The sequence below is a fragment of the Hyalella azteca genome, unplaced genomic scaffold, assembly GCF_000764305.2.
Source record: "Hyalella azteca isolate HAZT.00-mixed unplaced genomic scaffold, Hazt_2.0.2 contig15854, whole genome shotgun sequence".
NCBI classification, from domain to species: Eukaryota; Metazoa; Arthropoda; class Malacostraca; order Amphipoda; family Hyalellidae; genus Hyalella; species Hyalella azteca.
This window is the reverse complement of record NW_025945688.1, coordinates 82,075-101,612: the sequence shown is the minus strand read 5'-3', so window position 1 is coordinate 101,612 and position 19,538 is coordinate 82,075. Positions and strand designations below refer to the sequence as shown.

Below are 19,538 nucleotides of genomic sequence, written 5' to 3'. Positions count from 1 at the left end.
CTCTCTGGAGTCTCAAAGTGGGTCAGATTTTAAAAGCCTTAGAAAATTGCTTATTTTATTAGATTCATGTTGAAAACATTTGGAATCGTCTGAATAAATTAGTGGTAACATAACGAAGCCCTAACGTTAGATTCTTAGTTTGCGGGTGAACTTGTAAGATTGAACACGCAGCTCAGAGAACCTATTGAGGAACAGACTGCTGGTACAAGCGAGGCAAACTAAGAGCCTAAGACAAAGCATTTACGTAGAGCTGCTCACGTAAGCCAAAATTAGTACCCAAATTTAGGTACACCAGTCGAGTTTTTTTATGTTCAAAACTTAGCTCTAGCCACATGTACCGGATATCAACTCCCAACATGTTCACGAGAAGGCCATTGGTGTGCACATGGCACGAGGATTGTCGACTTGGCTTGAGTTCTTGCATTGTAATACAGTGCACAAATTTCATCCCATTTAACTCAACGTCTGCAGCCATTTTCATCGAATATCAACTGTCGGATTGAGGAACTCTGAGACTTCATTAGAGGTATGTGGCCATATTCTTCATTTACTAACATTTCTTGAGATTTAATAGGACTGAACGGAGTTGAAAATTTATGAACTGGCGCTCTATTCGGAATCTTTACGAGGACTTCTTGTATGATTCTATTTCTTTTCAGACAGAGCATTTTATTGCCTCAGCAAGAAATGCGAATCTTGACTTATGACTAAACAATTTAACCTAATGAAAATTAACTCGTGCTGTTTCCTGTCTTAAAATCCATCGAGTTTGGACGTCCGAATAATGGGAGGAGAATTCTAATGCGGACATCCCTTCCTGTTTTGAAATTCAAAGTGGCTGGGGTTGAGTCCAAATTTCTTGGTAAGCTCTAGGACCTTCTGCGTCACGGTCGGATCTGGGAATTGGTCCTTCGAAAGGAACCACAGGATCTCTGAATAAACACAGAAGAGGTCAATAAATAACATTGAAGAGCTTGAAAACTTGCTTGAAATATTTTGCAGCCTGCTATTCAGCATGCCAAATCTATACTTATACATTGATTAGAAATTCCTCGGAGGTGTTAATGTCGACAAGAAAAGTACAGCTCCCCGTACGATGTACATATATCCCGACCCCCCTGAAACTATCCTGTCGTCTACTACATGCCATAGGCTGTTCAAAAGAAGAGTAATATTGAGATTATAAAGATTAATAATAATAAAAATATTTTGATAATAATATTGATAATATCGGCTAACCTGTGTGGGCGACCCCTAGTGGCAAGTCTTCGCACTGCCATGCCAGAGCATAGCGCCTGTAGTCCGTTGCTAGGATCAGGTAGTGGCCTCGCAAGACTGGCAGAGATTATGTCACTTGGAATTTATTTTTTTGTTTAATAATTTTGCATATCATGAAATGTTTTTGCACCGATGGGTCTTAAGAGAGTGCAACCTAGTAATAAAGAATTTGCAAATAATTAGAAAAATATTCAAGGCAAGTAATATTTGCCCAGGGTCATTGGCGGCAAGCGTTTCAGTAGAAGAAAAAAAATTACTCTGAACTGCTCTTGGGTGATAAATTACCATTATGTTTAGTTAAGCATAATTTATTCTGAACTAGGAAATAAATTCTCTGTGGGTACTCACAAGGCAAGTTTGGTCGCTGAAGTTCGTAACGTATCAGTCCCTGCTGTTTATTGTCATGAACGATGCCGTTTTCTATATTGCGAATTCTCCCTGTCCTGTAGAAAATTATTGAGTCTAAACTGTGGTAATTTCCAAAGTTATGATAATGAAGGCAGCAGGTTAAATGGCCTAAAGTACATGAAAACTCGGTACTTACTCACGTTGAAGAAGTCCTATTTGCATGTGGTGAACGCGTTATTAATTCATTATTCACTAGCAGTGGCATAGAGACTCACGCTCACCCTCCATAGAGAATAACACAAATACTATTTTCATACAGATGCACTATCTAATTATTAATGGCTGGCATTAATTTTTTATAATATTGATATGTATTTTTTTGTGCGATAGTAAGATATGATGAACATACTAACAGGTGATCTTTCCACTCGAGCACCGTGAAGTGGCCGCGCTTGGGCGCGAAGTAGTAGTTTTCCACCCAGCACGAGCCTGCGAGTCCTTCATAGCTCACGAAGAAGCGAGCGATTTCGAACCACCGGCCCAGAAACTGAAAAAGTGAGGATATCAATGAACGTTGAAACTTCTTCGGGAAAAGGAATGAAATATTTAAGCTGGAACTCCTTAAGAAAATGAGAAGCAATACCATAAATTGTTGACAGTTAACCAAAAGCTATTGAGGCGAGAACTGACGACAAAGCGACAGTAGTCGTTACAAATTTGAATAAATTTCTAAAAGGTACCATATTGAATCCGGTACAATACTGTTTAAATTCGAATAAAATCAAAACAAGCCACTCTTGTTTAATAAATGCACGTTAATGAGAACTCGAATTTGCCCAGACACATGCGTGAATTTAACGTAAAAAATGCAAATTCTTCTGTAGCTAAGATTTTCTCTGGATATTAGTAAAATCTGAATAGTTGGCGACGCTCGTTCGAGTTCCGTCATATTAATGAGCTCATCATCTTAATTTTTTTGCACGACAGCATTATCTTCACACGAGTTACCTTGAGATGCGTTTAGAATGACTGTATAATATATAGGTATGAGAGTTGAAATCGTTCAACATTAGAACTTTCACCGATTATCGAATCGAGAAATTCAAATGCTCTGCGTGTGTCTCTCAGCCGCAACGCACTGCATCAATCTCGCATTTTTTTAACGTTTACTTGCTTTTTTAGCGCATCGAGATAGAGCAATGCACAATGATGAAGACTGAAAAACTATTCCGTGTGCTGCATATGAAGATCGTCATACCTTATTTATGACGAACTAAATGATATGTTTCATAATGTTTGGCAGATCCTGAGGCTGGTTTGGCACAGCTGACCAAAACTAAAAATGCCTGATTGACTGTCACCACGACGGTTGTCGTCAGTGGCTGTTCAACCGTGGAGTTGAATGGGTATGTGCGAGGATCGTGCGTCTCGGCACCAACAGTAACCTCTGAGTTTTCGAAGTGATTTGAAGAGGTGGCGTGAAATCAGGGCCTTGATGTCATTAAAACTACTGATGAGAATTGCTCGAGTAGCGAGAAATTCTTTGAGATTTTTAGCACTGTTCGTGCTCTTGGTTAACCTTGAAATATGTGCCGAGCAGAAGAGATGAGAACCAAGATTTCGAAGTGAATGAGCTTCGGCTTGCTGGTAAAACCCAGCTGAAACATGTTAACAGCTTAAATTAAATCAAGCATTAGTGTTCCGAGGTTCGCTTTCGTATTGGAGATTTCACATCGGTTCCATCAATTTTTTCCTGAACAAAGCGCTCCACTATTAAAACCTTCAAACCATAAAAAAAAGATATAGCGAGTCTTTTTCAACAATTTTTCCCATTTTTTTTAGCAATTTGCCCCTGTCGCTGACCAAAAACGAAATTATGCTAGTGATGGTGATAGTAATGTTATGAATAATGTTACAAATGAAAGTGCAAATGAAGTTGCGAATGATATCATTCATGTTCGAATTTGCAGATGATCCATATTCATATGTGCAAATCTTGTGACGAATGAAGAGGAAATGTTAGTGACGAATGAAGAGGAAATGTTAGTGTAAAACATGTTATGAATGATGGTGTAAATTATGTTGTAAATAATGCTGCAAATGATGTGAATGATGATAGAAATAAAGTTGCGAATGATAGCTAGAATGGTGCAACTATTCGCTCCAGTCTACTTATATTCACAAGTCTTTATTCTTGCATTATTCAAATGAATACATTACATCTAATGCCCTGCATCCATTAGACGCTCTATGTACACTGGTCGAGATATCGAGCTACCTGGTACACTACTGTCCGATATTAATTATCTAAAGTTGCACGTGATGTCGATTTAGACTTTGACCAAAGGATAAATTTTCGTTCTGTTTGGCTGCTGTTCTGACCGCGGACTAACAGAATAATGTTCACTGATACAATTATGTCTTTGTCTGTGCTCCAGCAGCAGCTAATTCTTAAGTCTAAACAAAGTAAGTCAAATGCATGGAATTGCTGATACGCCCGATAATCGACTGATTTATACTCATTGTAACACAAATCTCATGCGTAATAGACTCGTATACAAAACACTTGACTGAAATATGTTCGTTGCAGCGCAAACTATGTGTTTGGTTATGTTGATGTGCAAGATACTTGAATTGCTCATTGCTGCGCAAATCATAATAAATATAAGGAGAAGCCCGATAAAAACATGGCTCTATCCTGTTCTGTAGTTTTAGATTTACCATATTTAATTTGAGGCCCCACGTTGAGGCAATTAGTGAATCGTCACTGAATTAATGACGAATTAATATTTCTTCGGAGAATCCTGAAGAATTCCGAGATTTAAACAAAAAATCGCTAATTGGTTGTGGAAATGTGGTTACTTTCTGAATCTTTATGAATTTTTAGCTATTGAGATAAATAGCTCTTATTGATGACTGAGTATATAGGAATTTGAAACGTAATCCTGGGCTCACAAAGGTTCGCTATAGTGTTTGTGCAGCTCAAATGCTGGCCCAGTATCGGCAACTTGCACCATGTGTTCACTAGTCGCCAGCATCCGGTGATGGTATCGTGTTCGCGTCGCGGAGTGCAGTGAAGCGCATTGCAGTTCTTTCTCATGTTCACGGTAGATCGATCATAACTACACAAATAAAATTTTCTTCGAAGAAAAGACTTCTTGAATTTTTCAAATTTACATTTTAAAAAGTCACATTTATTTAATCAATTTTAATATCAAATCAACGAATTAAAGATTTGAATATATGCTAAAATTGTTAAAGTTCATTGTTCTATCCTTCTAAAGCGTTACACCATCTTAGTGGCAAAGAGTCAAGTTTTACAGTGTAATGAAATGTTTTATTTTTTATAATTAATTATTACTGAAATGATTGTTGATGAATATTTGGAATTTTCAATATCAGAATTCGTTACACCACAAATCATTTCTCTTAGCGATGAATTTTTGTTATGAATGTAAATCTACTTTCATATTACACTGCTGCTTGACTTGACATGTCGACATTTTTAATATATTAAATTTCATTGTGAACAATGATAAGAGAGTGCAGGTGCGCATGACAGTCGTGACGTACAGAATACCGCTTCTGCACGCGTTCTCATTTTACACTGAGCGCGCAAAATATTTTATCATTATTCTTATTCATTTTACGTACCACTCGTACTTCTTTTGCGTATGTTTCACTAGCCTCCACAATCATACGCTAACCACTTTTATTTTTTGTGTAGAGTTTTCGCCTTTGGAAAATGCTATGATTGCTCACCGGTGCCCCAACACTAAACACAATATCTGCTGTTGTTGTAAAGAACTCGTTTTTCATCACACGTGACGTTTGAATCTTTGAAAGCTTCAGTTCAATATTGAACAATAAAAAAAAAAACAGACCGTAAAATGTGACAATTTTTGACAATCGCTTTTATTATAAAGCTCCCACTTTTTGACCTAATACGTTTGGGGAGCTTTTAGTAGTCAAATACGTAGGGTATTTTATTTGACTTGTCAATACGCTTGAACCATCATGACCCCTATGCATGGTCGCAGACACCCACCAGCTACCTCCCCCTCCCCCCCACGCACTGATTATGATGGGTCTGTCTTCACCTCATAACCTCGCCCTGGAATACTGTAGTTCCTCCACTTCCGGGTTCATCGAGGCTAAGATCGTAATTTCAAAATTAATCAATGAGCAACATTCGAAAACGGAAATAAAAACATTCGCAGTCGAAAAGTCCTAAAAAACAACATTCGCAGTCGAAAAATCTTAAAAGGTAAAATTCGGTAAACTTGATAAGCCCCAATTTGAGTTTAAAATTTTCTGCCTAAGTATACAGCAAATTAATGTTCATTCAGCCAAGAGTACACGAATGCACAGTAAAAATATTTATTTTTTATTTTTCGGCCAGTGCCGAAAAACCATGCTGATCATGATTGACCGTCTGTGAGTAGCGCGCTTGCAGAGCAATAAAGAAGCGGGGTTTTTGCATGGCTGTTCGTAATTTTTCTGCCTGTCGGGCTACCGTCGCTATGGACTGACTGATGTATCCATGCCTTTGTGGATAGTCTGTAGAGAATTAATAACTCGGGTCTATAACGAATGAATAAGCAGCTGTGTTTTGGTCGTTTATGCGTTTGTTGTGCGAGGTTTTTATTGACCGAAAGAAGCCAGACTTGTTCACGCGCTGCATGTTACGCAAATTTTATGGAAGGTTATTGTTTCACTTAAATTTCACTTAAAACTTATAAGAAGTTTTTTAAACATTTCAACAAATAGTTGTTTCAGAAATTGCCAACAGTGCTCAGAGCATTATATATTTTAGTTTAAACCTTGAGAAGCTGATTTCTATAATAAGTATTATCTCGACTTTCATTACGGTTTTGCGATTGGCATAATTTAATCTTCTCTAGCTTCGAGAAAATCTAGGCACTGAACCATTAAACGTTTTTCTCGACTTAATATAGCTAAAAAACGTTAAAAACATATGGCTCTTAAATAAAAATAAACACTTTTCTCTCTAATATTAGTCATTTGACTAAAAATATACGAAAAGTGTATATTAATAATTTAATGGTAGAAAAAGTCATTTAAGTGCATAAAAGTGCATATACCATGTAATATTTTCTCACTTTTTAAGTGATACTCTCAGTTTTAGAATCGAAATAACTATCAATATTAAATTTAAGAACGTCGTTGACAAATGGAATAAATCGAGAAATCATGGAAACTTGGATTTTTCAAATGAAGAAATAAAATTATAACACTTCCTACTGAGATATCATGTTAAAACCTATTAACGATGGCAATAGGTGGATGTGACAGATGGAGCAAAATTGAGACTAATGTTGTGATTACTGTGCTGAAGTCAATGTTTTGGAACAGTGTTACTCCTGGTGCTTAATATGACATACGAGAGAAGACAACGTTAGGCATCATGAAAAAATCTCTGAGAGAAGTTTTGCTAATGAAATTGCTTGTCATTTGCTTTGCCAATTTCACCCATACGAAGAAAGCATTCATGGTGGGAAGCTGAAATTTCCCCGCATTCAATTCTATGCCCGAATTGGAATGCGGATAGAGGAGGCTTCAAGTCAGCCACGCATGTCAGTTATATACTCGAAATTCTCTGTCATCTCACCTCTCTGAAGGATCAAATATATCTGGCTAAAATATTACGTACTATGTAAAGTGTTAACATCCTCTTAAAGTAGAGGGTATAAAGTGAAGTTATCGGTTAACGGTAGGGCTAAGTTATTTATACATGTTCCGTCGCCAATCACCATTGCATCATTGCAATGATGCAATGAAATTATTGTGGCATCACTATTCATGCCATCCACCACCTCTCTATAAAAGTCTTTTTGCGTCGACTACACTTGTTCACGCTGTATAAACTCCCTAGCATTTAAATTCATTCATCACATCAACACAAGTTTTTCCACGGACCCTCACCCGCCATTACTCTCACCCGCCTCATTGAGAACAATCTATAATTCTATATCATGGCAATTTCTTTTTCCACCACGCCTCACATTACACCATTTAGAGCTCCACAGTTTCCTTCTCCTCCTCAACACCCACGTAACACTTATCCTGCAATCTCTCATTCCTCCTGTACCTACGTCCACTCACACCCATCTTTCTTGTCATCGCCTGCAACAGTCTCCACTCATGCTACCATCATACATATATTCGGCATACATGTATTATATATGTATGATGATATATGTATGTCTACCATAATACTTATATTAATACTTTGACATCGCCTTCACTGCCAAGGACAGATAGCGACGGTAACACCGTCTCAAGGTTGCCAGATGGTCTTTTTCCGGACAAATTCCGCGATTTAGTTTTTTTCAATTGTGTTGGCCGGCTAAAATTTATGATGGCAGTGCTTGCCTTATTCCAAGGCCTTATTAAATTTTGAAAAGTATAAAAAAGGAAAATGCAATTCTTACACCGGAACCTATAGAAATACTAGTATACGTATATTGAGTAATCGGCCCTTATTGGCCTTTTTTGTCCGCGGACTTGGCCGTTTTTTAGGCCATCTGGCAACCCTGACACTGATTAGCGGAGGTGGACGCAGAAGCACGATCAACATGCCATAATTTTGCATTATCACAGCCCAATAATAATACAGAAATACTGTATGGACTAACGTCAGTCGAAAACCATTTGAATGGATTGTATTTCATTCTCATTTTAATTATCATTAATTACCTTTATAACCTAGAAGTTCCTGATTATTCGATTAAACCAAGAATGTTAATGCATAATAAATATAATATATTATACGTACATAATAAAAGCACATAAATAATAATAAACATAGCACACAATCAAAATATTAGCTTTAAAAATAAAATAAAATAAAAAACTATAAAAAAGTGTTTTGTAGGAATTAAATATCTCATAAAAATAATTGTGGCATCACTATTCATGACATGTACGACGTCTCCTACCCTTCATTGGTCGGCAGCAACTTTCCACTTTCTTCGATATTCTAAGCTCGTTTAAGGTCCAAAGATTTGAAATTAACAAAATTGACCTATTCTACTCGCAGAGAAAAACTAAAATTACCTAAGCTTCAATTCAAACTGCACGAATAAGGTTGTGTGTTCGAGCATATAAGATATAACTTAGGTTCCCACGTGCTTGAATATATTTATTTTGGTATAAAATAAAACATCACAGATGAGTATCAAGTCTACTTCGCCTCCTGCATTAAGCAACGCAAAGATGCAAGTTCGTTCACCACTAGCAACAGAAGAAATGGCTCCTTATTTTGTAGACAAGAAAAATTATCAGAAAGAGTCTGCAAACAAAACAGGTGAGATAATGTAAAAGCTAAGGAAATTACATTACAAATAAGTAAGTGTACTCTACTCTTATTAGAAGTGCTGGGAATTTTTCGAAAGTTGCGAATAGTGGATGATATATCAAGATGGAAGCAATCAGTTAAAAAAATTTATCGACTAACCTCCAAATGCATGACAATGCGGTTTACATTATTTTAATTGATCAGTGTTGTACCAAACTCTCAAATTCCGGCGATTTTTAATGTTGTACAAATTTATTGAATGGAATTAAATATGTGCCTGGATGGTTATAAAAGTTTATTAAAAGCACATTGACAGGGATACCAAAATCATAATGTCAATCTGAAATCAGGAGTATTTTCATCATAAGAGAAAAAACAATTGTCTGTAGAAAACTAATCGTATCTTTGATAAACAGAAGTTTCGTGGAAATAGAAAATACAATTTCACGGATTTCATTGAACGGAAAGCAAAATTAATGAGCTTTAATAAGTATACATTCTGTGTAAAATAAGGATCGGTTGGTATAATTCATTATTTTAAACAGGTTTGATTGAAGACTAGAAAATATGGTTTTCTTGACAACTTTTTTTATTAGTTTTTCATCACATCGAACAATATTTTCGTTGACGTCGTTAGATCAGAAATAAGGTTACCATAGAAATTTTTAATATGTTAACGACTTTTCTGTAGAACCTAAAAGTTTTCTCTGACTCTCTGACTCACCTGGTTGGGCTCGAAGTAGGTCATGGGCTTGAGTGGGGGGCAGGCGCCCCCGAAGAGGACCTGCGACGCCCCCTGAGCAACGAGCAGCGCCAGCAGCAGTGCGAGGCTCGTCTTGGGTGCCGGCATGACCATCGCTAGTCCCGTCGTACGAGTCAATATTTTTTTGACTTAATTTAAACTCTCACTATTTTCGGCGACAAAACTGGTCCCGTGCGTTCGCCTGAAATTGACGTGGCCTCATATTTTATTATGAAAATTACGAAATGGTCATTAATTTTTAGCGCATTTTCTCATATATGGAAAAAAAAACGTTATAGCGTTCGTCAAGTCCGTTCGCGACTCGCACGTCATGCCCGTCCGTGACTTCACGTTTTCGTCGACGAGAAAATGCGCTCTCTGTCACTCACTGCAGTGAGTACTGAGTTATTTTTTAAGTTGACGGTCTGAAATCTCCGTCGTCGTGAGAGCTTTTTCGATGACAAAATCATGAATATAGTTTGTTTATCGATGCTTAAATCACGCTTTAAAACCAAAGATTCGTAAAGGTGAGTTCAGCAGCCACGTCTTCATTAAAAATGTGCAGCTTACTAAAGATCAATACCCAAACTTTATAAGAAATGATCAAATTCAAAAAATCTAATTGAAATACTTTTTTATGCACTGATAAAACGACAATAATGCATCTGCTTTTCGTAATGTTGATTGCAACTATCAAACATTATCTGCTGATCGCGGTGCTCGATTTAATTGTGCATTGTTTCACTACCGGCAAAGCCCTCAGATTTTCAATTGCGTCACACCTGACATATCAAACGCTGCCGAATCACTGTGTGCGTTAGGCGTAGTGCTGTATAGAATTAAACGAGCCTCCAATTTGTTAGCGAATTTAAATTGATTTTCGTTTGCAGACTTGCACAGGCTGCTAATTTCTATAGAATGTCGACACATTTCCGGCGCTCTCTGTAGGCTGGGTTTGTCCACCTGAAAAGCTTCCGGCTTTTCGTTGCATTTTGTTTGTTTTTCGCATCGCATGCAACCCTTGTCGATTAGTCGCGCCTCATGTGAGCATTATTTGTAATTGTAGGTAGTTCATACTTTTTGGGTGATTAAGGATAATAAATTGTATAATAATCAATTGACAGAGTAATTCGAACATGTGCATATAGTGACTATATTCTAAGTGAATTATTACAAAAATGCATAAATTTTCTTTCATAGATTTTTGAGTTTGAATGCCGCCCGCAAAATCTCACTGACCGTTCATTAAATATTTTCTTCTTTTATCTTAGAAACATTAATTTTTTTGTCTCTTAACAATTTTTTCGTCATGTCTGTTCATATAAACCCATCTGGATCCATTATAACTTGAAGACAAATTTAGGGCGTGATGAATATTATAAATATAGCGTATCATTGTAGGTAGAGATGAACGCTTGATCGTTCCCATTGCAATGGCTGCGTACGCACTGAGCGCCATCGGGTTACGCAAGCGCCGTGCGTGGGCGTAATCACCAGCGATCAGAGCGCAACCGGCGTCAGATTTGTCGCGTCGTCGGGACACTTCCGCCTGCTGCTTCATTTGCACTGGCAGCCTTCGAATATTTCATGGCTGGAGAGATTTATCGTTGAAATTAATTAGTCCATGATAATTTCAATTAGATATACGCATAATAATAATCCATCATCGGCACAAATGGATTAGTAGATTTAATTAATAAATTTTAATTACTATGTGATAAGCGTTTTTGCCAGCCCCGTTAAAATTATCTTTATCATTCTATCGAATTTTGAAGAATCATTTGATCCTTAAGCTAGATGTTGATAAAATCGATTTTTTGTCAAATGTTTCCATAACGTTACTTTTGCAAATTCTTTTGGAGCTGAACGAATCCAAAATAACTCTACAATGTTTAAAATATCTGTCTCATTCTAATATTCAACATTAAAAAACAGAAAGTGTTATAATAAGTTTCATGATGATCATATGATTACACGATAAACTTTCCCCTGGATGTTTCAGGAGCGAAAGCGCCGCTTTCGACAGTTGTGCAATTTTCTCACAAAAACCATTAGCATAATGGACAGTCTTGGGGAAACTGAACCGAGCGAAAGTATTTTAGCATTAGGGAAAGCAGAGTTCATTCAAACGCAGCGTTATCATTCAAGTTGAATGAAGTATACTAAGCTGTTCAATGTAACCATTAGATTATTTTATGATGAATTAATGAGGTCATCGAGTGCTGAAAATTTTCCCAAACTGTTATTGGCGTAGAGGCATTGAATGCTGCCCTAATTCGACCGTAGAATTAAGAATGATACTACATGATTGTATTTAAAAATATATGTTTGGATATGATCTAAAAGAGCTAGTTAGATTTAAATTCGTTAGCGTGACGCAATAAATGAGTGATAACAGATCTCGGAAGGTGCGAGGCAGCAGATGTGATTGAAATAAGTGAAAATCTTTCCTGAGAAACTGACTCGCATTAAAATATTTCAGAAATATCATGTTGTTAGCAAAAACAATAGAGTGGGCCACTGGAACAATTTGATATCACTAATAATATTATGAAGAGTAACTAATCAGTGTTGAATTATGCAATCACGCATGCCATTTATTGTTTTAAATAATATAAAGAATATATAACTGCTTGTAATGAACATCTGAAGTTATATGTAGCCTCACCCAAAATATGCACGCTCTAAATCAACATTAAAACAGCTTCAGAAAAGGTCTGCTGCAAATTAATGGATTTGACATCATTGAGATGCTCACCATCATCCAGCCATCACTAACTATTCAGACTAACAATTCAGTTACACCCTTATGATTATGATCATATACGTACATACACGAAAAAAAAAACAGAAATATGTGCAGGGCTTTACGAGTATGATAATCATACACACGAAGAAGCTGGAATGTGCTCAGACAAGATTTCCGACCGTCACTCCATGCGTAATGTCGATAATCAGCCGTAAATGTGGTGCTTTGTGATCCATATGATCCATATACATTATACAGTAATCCCTCGTCATGTCGCGCCTCACTTGTCGCGGTTCTTCGCTTGTTCGTAGGTTTCTGAGGCAGTCGATCGACAGTAAGAGTGTGGGAAGAGTTTATAATGATTTAAAGCAATAAAAACTTAGTCAGCAATTATATACTATATATATACTTCAATAAATACTATCAGTCGATCAATTCCCCGTCCCGGATTTCAGCTATCTTGGCCGAGGTCTGGAACGTAACTCCCGCTATAGGTTGGGGATTATTGTACAGTGTTCGTCACACTAAATAGTTTAATGGCTTGCTGCGTGTGGTCCAGGAGTGGTTCGAGACGGTAATCGCTCAGCCCTTGGCTATGAAACATGAACGTCTACATGTAGCGGCCGCTACATTTTCAGTAGCGGTAGCGGTAGCGGCGCTACATTTAAGCAATTGTAGCGGTAGCGGTAGCGCCCGCTACATTTAGATTTTAGAGCATGTAGCGGTAGCGGTAGCGGCCGCTACATTTCAAAGTAGCGCTGCCCAGCTCTGGATGCAATATTGTGCTGGAATGATACGCATAATGTGTAATGCTGTCAACGACGTTCAATGAAAAATTAGTCGATAGACTTGGATATAATTTATATAATTTATTTATAATTTTTTTCTCAGATCAGACGTGATACATGCCGAGCATGAATAAAACGTCGCATAAATCCGTAGTCTAATGGCGGTGCTCACCTCAACTGCTGATGACGGCAGCGATCTGGATGCCTCAAAACATTGATGATTCAAACTTGATAGTAACATTTAAATTCCACACAATTTTTTCTTCAGAAAGCCTAAAGTTTATGGCCAAATTATTATACTTAAATGTCCTTCTTTCTTAACTCAATTATTGTTCTTGCCTTCTTGCATCCTGTCGCCGGAAACTGGATTTCCTCCTGGCATTGCCTATCTTGAAAAGAAGTTTTTGCTAATTTCCATATCCTTGTTTGTATCCTGGCAGGAACGATTAAAAAACTCTTGTTCTTCTTTATACGTTTAATTGTTAAATGACTAGGGTGTGATTTTATGTTCTCAACCTACAGCGGTGTACATCTTTTTATTGAGATCTTAGGTGTAAGATTTCCTTGCCAGCTGCCAGGTGACTTATGCCAACATTGACTTTCTACTTGCATAAATATTGCTGTAAAATTTAACGTACAATATTATTGTATAATAAACTAACCAGCAATAATTCCACTTGAATAATGAAATTGTTTAATACTTTTAACTCTCTATTGTTCATTTTCCAACTGATCTGCAATCAACTCCAAACTAGTGCAACATGTTCTGGAAGATTTTTTGTTATTTGACCAAGTTTCCGAGTGCAGAATTCGATGTACAGTGTACTCAGCTTTCATGACAAAGACTCTGTCAATATTCACACGAATCCGCTGCATCAACACCTCTCCACCCGAAGCCACCCGGGCCTGGCCCACCCGTCCGTAATCGTCAGTTATGGAAAGATCGGGTTCCAAAGGCCGGATCCCTTGTGAATCACGTCACGAAAAGTTCAAGAATCGGCAACAGGCCATGGGCCTATGTCTTCAACGCCGACACTTCTATTCTATTCTAACACCTCCACCCGAAGCCACCCGGGCCCGGCCCACCCGTCCGTACTCCGTCGTGAAGGCTCAGTGTTGAACGAGTGGCCACGCTGTAAACTTGACGTCGCTCTTCCTCTCGGCTCTATTTCTTTGTCCGAATCCAATCACCAGTGGGTAATGTCAATATGCGTGTCATTTATAAAATGGTTCACGTATATTCAATTTATGTGTGTTAAATTTAATGATAAGAATCATATAAGTATTTTAAACACAAAACCGATACTTGGTTAATATTTTATGTGACAGGAACTTATGTTTGTATAGTGGCACACACACCGCGCTTGGAAGACGTTTTTTTTGGAATTACAATGAAAATGTTAGGTCAGCTGCCTTGTGTTTTTGGTTTTCAAAATATATTGCTTGTTAGATTAGGATATCACGGGCCTTCTTGTGAACCATATAAAGCTATACAGTTGTAATTACGTTTTTAATGCTGAATCATATCTTCCAATCGTTACGTAATTGCCAAGACAATGGACAGAGTCCGAGAGCTACCAACTGCTACATCAGAATTCGGACATCTACTTGAAAGTCAATCTTAAGTATTTATTATAAAAAAGGTTACGCAATTTACGACGAATGACTATATGTTATGTAATGAGTGATGATCATCATGATGAACATAAATATGATAATGAACTGAAAATAGAGGGAATCATCAGCTTTCTCTCCATGTTTAAAACTTATCTGCTTTGTTGAAGTAGTTGCGGTATGCAAAATTATAACGTCTATGAGTTTATTATAAAAGTTATCTGATTTAGCTATTACTCTGATTTGGCTATTATTAAAGGTACCTACCTCTTATCATCCGGCTCAGAATTAAGCTTTAAATTTGTTTTCATTCTGACAAGGCATCCCTTTCAACATTTTTATTCCAAGGACACTGATCACGCGAGCCCCCGGGGTTGTTCGGTATTGCTACGTGTTATAATCGCTTCAACTTGTTGAATGCTATAGCTACCCGGACCTAATCCCAGCTTCTATTAATTAATTTAAACTTATTTATTTGGTTGGCGTTTATCACCATTAGTCAACAATACTAGTTGCGCTAGTATTTTCATCAACTATAAAATTAGGAGCAGAATTTAATTTTTTTAAACATCAACCAAGGGCGGGAAATCAAAACAAAAATCGATGCTAAAGTGTTGGAGTCGATAGTCCATGGGTTTTCTACAATTTTCATAGATAATCTGACTATTATAAATAAGAAGCGTAAAAGTTTATTATGATAACTAAAGCTTTTATTAGGAATCCGAATTTGGCTATACTTCTTTTGTTCGTTATCAAAACGCGACTGAGGATTGACTGGGTGACGGACGTGCGGCTTCGTTGTCGATCTTTTTCTTGAGTGAGGCATTGCTTTTTATGACTATATTATGTTATCTATAGTTGATGTGTTGGGCACTGTCGTGTTGATTCGCTCTCGTGCTTCTAGCTAACCGGAAAAGTGACATTTTTTTGTTTACGTGACCTTGTGTAACACACTGATATGTGGGTAAAATGGGATTAATTCTTTTCATCTTGCTTTCAAGTTCTTTCGCCTCTCGATGAAACAAGGCTCAAATAGTCTGCTCTGTATCTAATTGATTCCTGTAGCACTGAACCGAAATTTTATGTTGTTCTGTCATTTATTTGTGTATGAACAATGAGCATGTAGCCTCTATACAATTATGCATGCCTGTTCTGAGTTTTCTCTTCATGTACATGACATATTCACGTCAGTAATGATGCCTCGCGCAGCGTGCAGAGAGATACGTATCATGTCTTCACGTCAGTAATGATGTCTCGGCGTGCAGATAAAGGCGGCATGGCAGGTCTGGTTAAGGGCATCAAAGCGCTGCTGGGGGACGTTGAGACGGCGCCCTTCACAGTCACGGCGGAGAAGGAGGTGTGCGTCTCCGTCAAGTTTTCTTTATTTTCATGATAATTGATCAATTTAAATTATCGAATGTTTCATCTTGTGGAAAGTGGTTGAAGTTCGCATTTGTATGGGACGTGTACTGGTCAATTATTCCTACCTGTTATTTACTCGCTGATTCATGAGCTGGACTTTTCTCAAAAATCTTCTGAGAAGCCGCTGAAAGCAGCTTCCATTTAATGATTGACCAAGAGTATCAATACGGCAGGGGTACGAGGAGCGAGTGTACCCTGCACGTAAATGGGCTTGCACCACCATGCAGGGGCCGGAGCGTGATAGTCTCGTATCGCCCATGTTTCGTAAACTCTTCAACTACATCTCCGGCAAGAACGAACTCAGTGAGTGTCACGTTTAAAATTAAAGCTCTTTATAGAGCTTCTATGTTACTGTCATGCTTCATCTTACAGCTCTTCTTTGGGTCCTCAATGTTACATACCAACAATCGCAGAATGAAATTTTTATGATATATTGCACAATGTTTTAGAATACGCTCTGAACCGTACTGGCGATGATTTTTCCCTGAGGTCTTCTTGGAGTGAAAACTTTCTTTTCTATCAGGCTCATCGTATAATTTTGATTTCGGTTGTCGAGTGCAAGGCAATTGATTTGCCGAAACTCTATCACGATTTGTTAGGATTTCTTTTATTTTTTATTTTTACTCGTTTAATTTCTTCTAAGGTTATTTTTTATCACGTAACTTTAAACGTATCACATTACAGACCTTCGCATGGACATGACGACGCCCGTGGCGACATACATCGAGCCTGGCGCCGGCCCCACATGTGCCTCCACCTTCACCATGAGCTTCTTCGTGCCAGAGGAGCACCAGAGCAGCCCCCCCAACGGAGGTCCTGACGTCTTCGTGCAGGAGCGGCCTGAGCTCACCGTCCTCACCAGGTGCGCCGTTGGCCTCCTGATTTTCTAAGTGTATTACCAGTATAATAATACAGCGGTGCCAGCGATGACTAGGCCGTCACACCTGTCGCCAATTCTTAACGTCGCAGAACATTCTCAGCTTGTTGCTGGTCTCGAACTCGCAATTCACAGTTCCAATCTTGCCGTGCCTAACCGCTCGGGATGCTCGCCGATTTGACCAGAACTATCGCACAGAGCTGGGATCGAACCAATAGCTTGCTGCTCCAATCCTGGTATTCTGAACTGTATAACCACTGAGTTTGTTAAGCTCCATGACAGGTATTTGGTTTTTCACTTATACGTTGGAGTTGAACGTCAACTTAGTTGAACTTGACGGGTGTGAAATAATTTTTTTTCATTAAGGAAATAAAGTTCAGAAGATTGAGTTGAAGTTGAAAATTATAACGAAAAATGCTTTACAAAACATAAGACACTGAGAGCTTTTTTATGTATTTTCTCATTCAAATTGCCTGTTTTTGAAATATGTTTTAAAACTGACCGCTATCTTAATGCAGTTTGCCGTTCAAATAATACGTTTCACAGGCGATTCGGTGGCTACGCCCCTGACGAAGCCGTGGCCAAGGAAGCCAAAGAACTGGCCGAGCTTCTCCAGGCGGCGGGGGAAACGGACGTGGACTTCACTCATTACTACGTGGTTGGCTACGATCCACCTTTTAAACCCATAAACCGCAGAAACGAAATATGGTTCATTAAAAAGTCTAAACCTGCCAGTCCTTCAGAGTGAAGATTTGATTGAATTGTACCATCAGTGCGTTCAACAGAGTTGCCATAGAGATGGCTGAGGGTGACCGTCAATAAATTTTTGTCTCCTTTTCAGAGATTATATATGGCATCACGTCATTGGTTAGGCTGGTTTACGATTTTTTTGCTCACTCGTATTAACGCAAAGATTGCACATTGAAAATTAAGCTCAGCAAAAAATGCTCTGGTCTGATACTGTGGACACCCAGAGACGACTGATACTACACGCATACAGAGACAACTGATACTACTGGTACACAGGGACTACTGATACTGGAGGCATACAGAGACCACCGATAATACAGGCATACTGAGATCAATGATACTATTTTACCGAGAAAAACTGCTGGTTTGTTCTCCTGATACTTAAGTGAGAAGAATTCCAGAAATCCTGATATGCATAGTAAAGTTTAGTTCTTATAAGTTTAAGTCCGAATCTCATTAGAAAAATACTTCTCATGGATAATTCACTCTGTATTTTTTATGCCAGAAGATATGTGAATTTACACGCACAATAAATGTGGGACCTAAGACGGCAAGTTATTCGTGCACATTCTAGTGCACTTTTAAAGTTTGAATGTGATGTTTAATTCTAATAAAAAAATGCTATTCCGATGAATCTCGGGGCTTCAATAAATAGTTTAAACCTAAGCTAATAAATTCCAATAGTTTAAACCTATCAATTCATTTGACCAGAGCTGGATAAACGTTCCTCGGGGGAATGCAATGTCTTAGCGACTGGAAATTGTAGATATGCAACTGCAATTTCTAATAGCATAACAATTATCGGGAGTTAAGGTTTATTTCAAACGCTTTTGATCAATCGTATTTGTGTAATTCTGTGTCCACTTTCGCTCATATTTGTTACTAATCTCATACCAGTATTTTATTTGATTGTAAAATATATTATTTACTTATATTGCCGTCTTATTGCTGTCGTGATAGGTCAGACTGTGATATTCCAAGACACGATTAAAGGTTATCGATGTGTGTTTTCACTGAAAATCTGTAAATTTACATTTTAATGTTTAGTAATGGATTTAATTTTTGTACTTCTATGTCTTAGAGGATTTCTACTCAATCGGCTCATTGTTGTCTTTAATTCTCGATTCACTGAGACAGTGTGCGTACAAATATACGTAGAAGTTGAGAAGGTTTCCCTGCATTACGTATAAATTTCCTATAAGTCTAGGGTATTTTTACGTAAAGTTTTGTTCGCTTATATGGTGTAGTGAAAAAAACTAAGGACAAAAGATTTAGAATTTTATGTCTATTCTTGGAAATAATTCTTTGAGAAAATATTTATATGACGGGTTAGATAAGAAATTGAATTATTTTTTTATAGATCATTGTACTTTATTATCACAGTAACTACTCATAGAGGCTGATGAATATTCTACGTAGAAAAATGTTCTGGAATTTCCACGCATCGTTTATAAATTTGTTAGGTTAAGTAAGTAAGCGTGCATTAAGCACGGTCAAGTGCCTTGCACCGTTTCCTTACATCCCAAATCTATTTACCAGGACAAATTCATTAGACCATTTAGTAAAATTTGAGTTGACGGTTATGTTACTTGTTTATTACTCCCTGAAATATTAAAAATAGCATCACGGTGCTAGCAGTGCTGATAAAT

The 19,538-nt window shown here is 37.7% G+C and overlaps 2 protein-coding genes across 4 annotated transcripts; one reads left to right on the top strand and one right to left on the bottom strand.

Moving 5' to 3' along the window:
- Nucleotides 1–41: 41 nt before the first annotated feature.
- On the bottom strand, nt 42–9,891 carry LOC108682875 (apolipoprotein D). Its single transcript, XM_018172124.2, has 5 exons — nt 9,672–9,891; nt 2,040–2,173; nt 1,627–1,721; nt 1,240–1,335; nt 42–932 (listed from the first exon to the last, which is right to left on the bottom strand). The coding sequence occupies exons 1-5, from the start codon at nt 9,801–9,803 to the stop codon at nt 799–801; spliced, it is 591 nt and encodes a 196-aa protein (XP_018027613.1). The 5' UTR covers nt 9,804–9,891; the 3' UTR covers nt 42–798.
- LOC108682874 (heme-binding protein 2) lies at nt 8,695–19,472 on the top strand. Of its 3 annotated transcripts, none has more exons than XM_018172121.1 (5): nt 8,695–8,956; nt 16,106–16,197; nt 16,436–16,565; nt 16,947–17,124; nt 17,686–19,472. In XM_018172121.1, the coding sequence occupies exons 1-5, from the start codon at nt 8,821–8,823 to the stop codon at nt 17,885–17,887; spliced, it is 738 nt and encodes a 245-aa protein (XP_018027610.1). In that variant the 5' UTR covers nt 8,695–8,820; the 3' UTR covers nt 17,888–19,472. The 3 variants fall into 3 exon arrangements, with proteins under 3 accessions (XP_018027610.1, XP_018027611.1, XP_018027612.1); XM_018172122.2 differs by lacking the exon at nt 8,695–8,956 and adding an exon at nt 14,329–14,419; XM_018172123.2 differs by lacking the exon at nt 8,695–8,956 and adding an exon at nt 14,329–14,423.
- The last annotated feature ends 66 nt before the right edge of the window (nt 19,473–19,538 follow it).